Genomic DNA, 10,120 nt, shown 5'->3' with positions numbered 1-10,120 from the left:
CCAAGTGTACATAGTGTAGAACATTTGGGGAGTCATCGCTGGCATACCGCCCATCCCCGCCATCCCCGCCATTTGGGGATTCATCCCGGCAAAATTTCCCTCCGATCCGATGGGAATCGAGGGTGTGTTTCCTCCGCTCGTGGTGGGGGGTTTCTATTGTACTCCATTGTAGTAGAAATGAAATTTGTAGATTTAGAGAGAGACACTTGTCAACACAAGTGGTGTGAATGAAATGAAGTTAGGGGAGCCATATTTATAGAGTTTATTAAAAATAAAAAAATAATAATAAAATAAAAATTAAAAATCTCGAACGTCCGACCTTCGCCACTATGGCGGACGTCCGGTCGGACGTGCGCGCGAGGGGCACTCACAGACGCCCGCTCACTACGGCGGACGTCCGGTCGGACGTCGGCGAGGGGCGACCGGGACGTCCGCCGGTGGAGACACCCTAAGGGTGTCTCCGGTGGCGCCCCTCCCACTAGGACCTCCGCTAGCCCTTCCCACAAAAACTACCTGCCACGTCAGCACTCGCCCTTCCCATTCCACTGCCACATCACTAGGACTTCCACTAGCCCTTCCCACAATTAAATTAATTCACAATTAAAATTAAAATTTACGGAATTAAAATTCGACACGAATACGAATGGGAAATACGAATATTTCATTAAAAAAACATACATCATTCGGAAAAAATAAAATTAAAATATAGTAGTAGAAAAAAAATTTATAGAGTTTTTTTTTTTTAAAAAAATAAAAAATAAAAATTGCGGACGTCCGACCTTCACCACAGTGGCGGACGTCCGGTCGGACGTCGATGCGAGGGGCGAGGCCATCCGACGGGCACTTAGGACGGGCGTGGGCGCCCTTCCCACGCACTAAGGCGGACGTCCGGTCGGACGTCGGCGACGTCCTACCGGGACTTCCGCCATTGGAGACAACCTAAGAAACATTTTATAGTTCATTCTTCGTATAAAATTCTACAATATCGGTAATATTTATTCCCATCAATATCAAATTAATTAAACATTCCTTCAATGAAAATTCTAATTCTAATATTGTCATACTACCTCCATATGCGTTTAATTATCTGGCTTTAACTTGGAACAAATTTTAAGATGAGTATAAAAAAAATTAATAAAAAAATATGTGAATCATATTTTTCTATATTAATTTTATAAAATGACAGGCTCTGGTTGTGTGACGAAACTCGTGATTTTTGTGCTTTCTTATAGGAAGTTGTCAATCCCTTTTACTACATCATAATGACTAATTTACATCTAAATATGTCCTGATTAGGAATTATTGGATTGAAATTAAGAGCATATAGGGAATACTCTTATATCAATGTGAGTGCCACTGAAAATATGAATAATAAAATTATTATTGCTTTCATATCGATATCAAATGATTAAGACTCTCTCCAACTATTTTACATTAAAATAAAACTCATTTTACGATAAATGTCATTTTACTCCCACTATTTACATTAAACTTAACTTAAATAAATATTCTATATTATTTCTTCTTTACTCACAAAGTTTGACCTATTTTTATCTATTTTTATTTATGTGGGACGGATTTATTTGCTTTTCATTACTACTCCCTACGTAAAAAAGTGAGACGGATGAAAAAAGGAAATTTGACTTTATTTATACGGATTTATGTGCTTTTAATTACTACTCCCTGCGTTCGTGGAAAGGATTCCCGTTTTCCATTTTGGTTCATCCGCGAATAAGAGACCCGGTTCATAATCACCATAAATGATTAAATAGAAAAGAGTCTCGCATTCTACTAATTCGTTTCACTCACATATCATTCAAAATTAATATATACAAGTGAGATTCATATTCCACTAACTTTCTTCCACGTACTTTAACATTTATTAAACTCATGCCATAAAAAATGGAACTCTTATTCGCATATGGATGAAGTGCTATTCACAGCCCTTTAGCACTACACCCCTGTCCACATTTATTAAAAATTAAAGTACACAATTCAATTAAAATGAAAAATTGTATATAAAACACTAAAAATAAAATAAATCAGAATTCGATATGTATCATTTTTTAATTAAAATGGAATACAGTACTCCTTCTGTCCCAACAACCGAAATGAATTGTATTTTATTTGGAATGTTTCTTCTTCTGACAAAAAAATTATTCAATATATCACTCTTACTTTATTCAATCCTGTTTTACTCGTCATCTATTTTTTCTACTTTATTTATCTCTTTTATTACTTTTTAACACAAATACATAATTATTATGTCCAAAAATTATGACGCTAGGAAGAAGTGGAGTCATGATTTTGTCTCAGCGTAAAATTACGAGGATGAGCCGCAGTCTGCAGAAGAATGGAGAAGCCGGTAGATAAGGTGACAGGGTATAGGTTAGCAGGGCGTCGTGCCCCACTTTACAACACTTCATCCTTATCCTCGTCTATTAGATATTTTGCACACCCAAACCAAACCGAACCAAACCGTGTAGCTATTTATACATGCTATGCTATCACACTCGCCACCTTTACTAAAGTTGAAACCCAACACCATAAATCAATAGTCAGTAATTTAAGAAATGGTGCTCTTGGATCGTCTGTGGGATGATACGGTGACGGGGCCTCAGCCTCACCCACAGCGCAGCCTCAACAAGGTCTACACCAGGCCCTTCAACATCAAAGGTAGTATAGTAGTACTAGAATATGAGTTTAATTGGTTTGTGTGATTATATATGTGCTCACCTTTTTCCTTTTTAATTTTGGGATACGATCAGATATTGGAGTAGAGGGAAGCATCAAGTACCAGAGATCTCTATCCATGCCGTCGCCCACCCCTCTGAGGAAGGAAAACATCGGAACAAACCCCACCGTTTATGACTGGTCGATGATTGTATGTGTGGAACATTCATTTTCTCCTAGATTTTTGATTTTATGATGTTTAGTAATTAATCAAGGAGATTAAGAAGATAATTAGTATTCAATTTTGTAGGCTTTACAGCGGGGAGACGAGGAGCAAGCACCACCAGAACGTGTGATTATGAAAGATCCTCTATAACTAATGTGTTTGGTTGAAGTGCATTTCATCATTTCTGATTTGATATTATGCTGCAGCCCCAGACACTTGCTTTCTTTTTTGGATTTTCTCAATTTCTGTTTCACGTAATTGGTTTTAATTTTTCAATCTCACACTATGGAGTATTTTAATCAACACACACTTCAGTTTTGCAATTTTTTTAGTTGACATTATATTATAACTAGGCTCTGACTGTAGATAGTCACTAAATAAGAGTATAAAATAAAATCCACAATGTATGAAAACTCAATTGAACCCACAAAAAGTTTTATGACTCAAATAAGATTAAAAAATGTAATGCTCAACGAGATAAATAAGCAAAAGTTCAAAAAACTCATTGCAAGGTTCAAGAATCTCCACGTGCATATATGATTCTTAGCTTAGCAAGTGAGATGAATCGGAAAATTGAGATAAAAATAATCCCTCCATTTAATAAAGGTTAGCTCTCATTTATCCCATCCCATGATCGATTTCCAACTTTAACAATACCGTATTCAGGAATGTGACGAAACAGTTATTTCATAAGATTATTTTTTAGAATTACATTTCCTAATATCAATGATTATGCAAACATCAGCAGCTGATGATTATGTAACTTCATTACAAGCCAACATAACCAAATTTTTAGAAAGTGAAGCAGGCGAAACTAAGTTTAGATGCAATGCAAACACGTTAGTTTCGTTAGTGTTGTGAGAAGCTCGAAGAGAAAAAAGGATGCTTAGCAAAGATCATGTATAAATTTAACTTAACAAGTGTGAGGCAGACATATGATGTATATTATATATATGCATGAATAATTCGCCACCATATCTATTCTCCAGCTAGTATCTAGTTGCTTATATATAGTAACTCTTTACTTGTGAAACTAATTGTATTGACAAAAAAAACTTACTTCCTGTATTGTACTGGCACGAGAAGAGAAGACCAGTTTAAGTTATCATCAGTTTCCTTCGTTTTTCGCCTTTAGCCAGTATGCAAAAACCTGTACGTACATATAGAAGTTGAGAGTCATCATAAACCATGTCAATCAGAATACTCATTATCTTGGAATTAGAGGGTAAATTGGTAGATTCCATATGCTATTTGGATTGTATGTTGAATGCAGACCAGTATATATGGTCACTAAAACAAGGTATCAAATTACAAATTTGCTCGTTAATTGACTAAGCAACCAGTACTCAGAAACTTGCTTCCCACTTCCCAGCAACACCAAGGTGAAAAGCAAGAAAATGAGTCAAAAGGCGATAGAGAGAGAATTCATGGACCAATCTATTGGAGAATTAGATATTTGTGAAGATTTATGTATGAGACGAGGGACGGGTCTTACCAGATGGTGCTGTGTAAACCTGGCAATAATTTCCTCCAAGGTTTGCTGCTCATCCAACAAATGCAACTCATTCTGGCTAGGATCTAAGACACCAGCTTCTTTTGGGAGAATCATGGAGTTGTTTAGGATGAAAGTCTTTTATTATTAGCATCACAATTTCACTAGCTTCCAAGGATGTCTGCATAGCAACATACTGCAGAAGATGTGGTTTTGAAACTATTTAGAATCTTCATTATGGTTTAGAATTTTCATCATGGCCCAAGCAGCCGAATGAAAGATAAAGAATGAGACATTGAGTCTGAACCTGGCATAAGTGTCTCACTGATGATGTGGGGTTGCAGCAGAGAAAGGTCGCTTCAAGCTGGTATCTTCTCCTCATGCATAGAGACAATCATGAGACTAATTTTCAACTGAAACGTTGTTAGGAATACTTATAAGTCCCTATGATTAAGGCAATATAAGCAAATATGCAACCAACTGAATTCATCCCAGTGAGAACTAAATTCAAGGCACCCCTCCCCCCCACCCAACAAAGAAAAACAAAAATTCAAAAACTTAATTTCCAAGATGAATGAGGAAAAACATGTAAAAGATGCACAAAATATTCCTCTGGTTGTTTCTGAATCATCAGCATCATCTGCACTAGCCCCTGGTGATGGCTGTGAAGTCCGAGCTCCTCCCCATCTTTTGTATCTCTTCGTTTTGCGTTCAGAGTGCTCGTCAGTTGATGATGAGTCTTTTACTCTCATCATGCCCATTAATACCTTCCTCTTCGTCAGATCCAAGCGTTCAGCAGCACAGTTTCTCCGACCTCTCAAATTTCAATAATTGCCCTGCGTCCTGACAAATGTTGCTGATGTAGCTCTTGTTGTTCGTTTCTTTCCCAGAGCTTCAGCTTGACGACGGAGAGTCTGTGCAATTGAAGCTTGGATCTGTTGTGAAACAGAAAGTTTAGGAAAAAATTTCAATTTTGCTCCAGGCAACATGGAGAAAAAAAATGCTTTGTAAGGCAACATCATTAGGCATCCTAATGATGTGGACAACCAAGATAGAAGGTTCATTCCGGCACTTTTCCAGTGATAACTTCATAAAAAGACAAGCCACAAATTATTCCACATTGGACCTCACAGCCCAATGAGTGAATGATGTATCTTAAACCTAAATGAATTAAATTCCTTCATACATGCATGCTTGAAGTCTGACACTAACACCTTGATCTGTTCACCTGCTTATTGCGAGCTCTCTCCTCTACATGGAAAGCCAGTTCCTGCTGTGAGTTGAAACAGTTGGTGGAAAAGCAAAAAAGTAAATTTTAGAGTTTCCACAAGAAGAGTGGATATATTTTTCTTCCCATACCTCTTCCTCATACTTTTCGATATCTGGATAAAGAGCTGCAATCAGGGCATCATAATTTGGATCATCTCTCAGAGAACGTCGACTAGTGCGACAAGCAGGACATTCGTTGTTGCTGCAGAGAGATCAATGTTATAGAAAAACTGCAAGAACACTTACCAGGTATCAAATGAAAAGAAGCACAAGAAAGTACCCAAGTCGCATGGATTTGTCAATGCACTCTCTGCAAAAGCGGTGCAAGCATTCCATGACTGTTCTTGTCTTCCTAATGATGCCTGTCAATAAAATGTTTTAAACATCCATGGACAAGTTGTAAACAATAGATCTTAGATTATCTCTACTAAGCTCTCTAGTAACGAAAAAGAAGCATTATGCACGGTAATTAATGATCAATAAGGAGCTGAAAATCTTCATGGTAGTTCTCAACCATTTCCAGTATTCCTGAAGCTTTATCAGATAGTTTGCATAAAAATAACTGTTAGAGATGAGTAGTTCTATTGGACATCTTACAGAAACAATAAAAAATTGAAGTCTCATCAAAACTTAACAAAAAGAAGTATAAGGTCAGGTTCCAGCATAAAGCAGCTCATGAGATACTCCCAAAAATTACAGCCAACTAAAATACCACAAATCAATATGTAGCAACAAACTATGCATGGTACTTTTCTTTGAATCTTTTCATCCTCTCTTTATTTTGGATTTATTAGCATACTCTTCTTTACATAAACTTAAATGCAGCATACTGCACATCTACAATGACATAAGTGACATTGACACAAACCTTCGTAAAATAATTACGTGCAACTGGAAGATTGTTTTGCAAGAACTGACCTAGTTGAGTGTAAAAGCAAAAGCATGCATAACTAGCTGTGATGACATATGCATCAAGAAGTGTATGTGCACTTTAGTAACATAATAAAGGGAACTTTTAGACAATAAAATTTTTGATCTCACGAAGGGAGAGGAGTTCAGTGCCAGTAAACTGAGTACATTACTTCAAGAAAATTTTTCCAAATAATCATATACCGCTGCTGTAATTTCCTATGAGCACTCAAACGTAGCTACGTAGATATCTGAAGGACCAAATTTGACCCAAAGAACTAACCAACTTTGATCATTTCAGGGCATCACAACTGAACCTCAACAAAGCAGAGAAAACGGATGTTTCATACTTTCCAATTTCCAAATAATCATATACCGCTGCTGTAATTTCCTATGAGCACTCAAACGTAGCTACGTAGATATCTGAAGGACCAAATTTAACCCAAAGAACTAACCAACTTTGATCATTTCAGGGCATCACAACTGAACCTCAACAAAGCAGAGAAAACGGATGTTTCATACTTTCCAAAACACTAAGATTAAAATACATACCTAAACATATTGGACACTGGACTTCTTTCCGCACTTCAGCCAGTTTCACGACAATAAATCTGAGGTTCAACGGCATAACATATAGAGAGATTCTTAGATAACAATATATCATGCACAAACTGGATCTTTCACCAAGACTGCGTGCAATCTAAAATGCTAAGAGAATCAACTGCTACTACACAGTATTCAAGCTTTACAGCAAAACCACATGAGACGACATTAACTAAGCCACATAAGGTTGGGAACCCAAACACACAAAAATCAATTACAGAAAGGAAAAAAATACTATAATCATTATAACACAATTTCCAGAAACATAAGCATTAACATGAATTAAGCAAGCTATAGACCATATCAATCCCCAATAAATTGACTCAAAGGTACGGAGATTATACAGACCTAAGTCAGGACATTCTACCACAATCCTAAGAAGCCAGATCTCAAGCTACAACAAACATATCTCAAATCCCCACGAAAAAACCGTAATGTCAAACAAACATGTAAGCCTCTATTAGAAATGGGTCACTCACCCCTTAAAAGGCCTCATATATCCACACTTATATAGAGAAGGTCCTTTATCCACACTTATATAGAGAAGGTCATTTATCCACACTTATATAGAGAAGCTAGGATCATCACCAAGCAGCCGATGTGGGACAATGATTTGAAGAATTTAACAGCCTCAGTGTTCATGCGTGATTGTGTATAAAAGAGACACAGATGCATTACTCTTCTTTCTCTCCGCCGCTGGAGTAGGAGCTGCTGTCGGAAATCGGAAACAGAAAATACAGAATAAAACTCGAATTTCAGCGTATCGAATATAATGCATGTTCTTTGACACGATCAAGCGCGCACCTGAGGCGTCTTCGTTTAGTTCGTGGATGTGATTCTCGCTGCCTTGCTGCGAATCGTAACCATTCTCTGCATCGGGCAGCGGCGGAGGAGTGCTACTGTCGCAAGGCCGTTTCTGCGCAGGCATTGAGCTCGTCGGCGGCGGTGGAGACGAATTCAATGAAGAGAGGGACGAAAATTTGAGTGTAGATTGGTTCTTCTCTGTAGAAATAGAATGCGTCAGTTTTTTTATATGAGCTGCATATCGTGAGAATTGGGGTTCTTCGCCTCCGGTTCCATTCTGTCCTGTTTCTACATTTTTAGTAAGGGTTCCAGCCTTCCAGCCCAATCTCACATGAGTCGTCTGAGACCAATTTTTTTTTGGAATATTGACATGTAATATTACGAAACTTTTCAAAAAGTTAGGATTTTTCCCACGAACTTTGCTACTTGTGTGTTATGTCTAGGGCTGTGCATTTGGGTTTTGGTTCGGTTTTTCGCCCAAACCGAACCGAACCCGAAAAATCGAATTTAGGCTAAAATTGAAACCGAACCGAAAACTGAAAAACCGAAAACTGAAAAACCGAAAACCGAACCAAACCGAAAAAAACGAAATTTCAAAACAAAACCGAAAAAAAATATTAATATATCTAATTTACTTTATATATACTAATAGAATATAAATATATATAATATAAAATTAATAGAATATATATAATATTTATTATATAAAAATATATTAGAAGAATATATATTATATATATGATATAATATACTAAATTAATAGGATAATAATATATTTAAAATATAATTCGGTTTTTCGGTTTTTTAGTTTTTTTTTTCGCCCAAACCGAACCGAACCGAAAAACCGAAATTTTTGTATTTTTAAAACCGAACCGAACCGAAAAACCAAAAAAACCGAACCGAATTTCAAAATTTCGGTTTGGTTCGGTTCGGATATTCGGTTTTCGGTTATTTTGCTCACCCCTAGTTATGTCCCACCCGCTAGCTGAGCTGGCAAAATCAAGCATAAGTGGCTTGCCGGAGGTAATCGGAAAGTTGATGTGGCATTCGCCGGAATTTCGACAAAATGGTGTCGTTTTACTTATGAAATTTTGCACTCTTTCTTTTGTTCTTGAACGATTTTCAATTTTGTCGAAACGATTTTCAGTTCTTTCAATCTGAAAATCGATTCATCCTTCAATTTGCTCGCAGAATTTCAGAAACATTTCATCCTTAATCTCAAAATCGATTTATCTTTCAATCTCAGAAACATTTCATCCTTCAATTTACAATTTAGGGTTCGCAATTTGGTTGGGGATTTGAAGCCCGGAATCAGAGGAAGAATCTGCTCGCAGCTCATTTGATTCTCCATCGACGACGTCATAGGAAGAATTAATGAAAAACGATTCTTCTATTCCTATTGAAGCCCAACTGTGCCGCCTTTCTATATTACGTAGGTAGCTCTCATACTGAGAAGGGTCGTTCGATATCCTCACAATTGGATATCAGACAAGAGGGAGGAATCAGCTCCTCTGTCACCATTTCAATATCCTCACAAATGGATATCAGACACCACCTATGTTAAGTGGGCTTGTTCTTCTCTTTCTCGTTTGCATTTCACAACTTTTTAGTGTTGCTTTCGAAAAATGCCAAGTTGTTGACTATTCATCTAGTAGTTTGCCAAATATGATGAATAAGTTAAAAAAATTGCCAAGTAGATTGCCAACTAGACTTAATTTGCCAACTCAATATACATGTCATTTACTAATAGCCGGAAATTTAGCCGGTGGGAAATAACACACAAGTAGCAAAGTTCGTGATATTATTTGTCAAATTTAAAGTTTGTGGAAAAAATCCAACTTTTTGAAAGTTTCGTGATATTACATGCCAATATCCCATTTTTTTTTGTACAACTTTCATCCAAGAATATATTGATTGGTTTACAAAAATTAGTTTATTTAATTATTGGTAATATTGAAAAAACCAGTAACAACGTCATAAGTGTTACTAAAACACAACACGGCAACACCTAATAATACTCTTATTCCACGAGTAAGAACATCTCCAACCATTTACACTAAACTCAAACCCATTTTAGTGTAAATGTTACATCAAATATGATTTTACTCCAACTATTTACATTAAACTCAAACTTAAAATAATAT

The 10,120-nt window shown here is 36.7% G+C and overlaps 1 protein-coding gene and 1 pseudogene across 3 annotated transcripts; one reads left to right on the top strand and one right to left on the bottom strand.

Annotated features, from left to right (window-relative positions):
- Nucleotides 1-2,547: 2,547 nt before the first annotated feature.
- On the top strand, nucleotides 2,548-3,202 carry LOC125193540 (auxin-repressed 12.5 kDa protein-like). 2 transcript variants are annotated; one of them, XM_048091363.2, is made up of 3 exons: nucleotides 2,548-2,676; nucleotides 2,769-2,884; nucleotides 2,984-3,202. In XM_048091363.2, the coding sequence occupies exons 1-3, from the start codon at nucleotides 2,574-2,576 to the stop codon at nucleotides 3,047-3,049; spliced, it is 285 nt and encodes a 94-aa protein (XP_047947320.2). In that variant the 5' UTR covers nucleotides 2,548-2,573; the 3' UTR covers nucleotides 3,050-3,202. The 2 variants fall into 2 exon arrangements, with proteins under 2 accessions (XP_047947320.2, XP_047947321.1); XM_048091364.2 differs by having other exon boundaries at nucleotides 2,574-2,676; nucleotides 2,769-2,874.
- Nucleotides 2,789-8,183, bottom strand: LOC125193539 (uncharacterized; annotated as a pseudogene). The gene is made up of 10 exons (XR_016128900.1): nucleotides 7,961-8,183; nucleotides 7,851-7,883; nucleotides 7,122-7,180; nucleotides 5,941-6,022; nucleotides 5,751-5,862; nucleotides 5,620-5,661; nucleotides 4,699-5,326; nucleotides 4,395-4,587; nucleotides 3,960-4,049; nucleotides 2,789-2,909 (listed from the first exon to the last, which is right to left on the bottom strand). The product of XR_016128900.1 is annotated as an uncharacterized LOC125193539 (transcript).
- Between the last annotated feature and the right edge of the window lie 1,937 nt (nucleotides 8,184-10,120).

This window comes from Salvia hispanica, chromosome 4, assembly GCF_029641045.1.
Source record: "Salvia hispanica isolate PSC_SH4W2 chromosome 4, Shi_PSC_v1, whole genome shotgun sequence".
Lineage (NCBI taxonomy): Eukaryota > Viridiplantae > Streptophyta > Magnoliopsida > Lamiales > Lamiaceae > Salvia > Salvia hispanica.
This window is presented reverse-complemented; position numbering and strand designations above follow the sequence as displayed.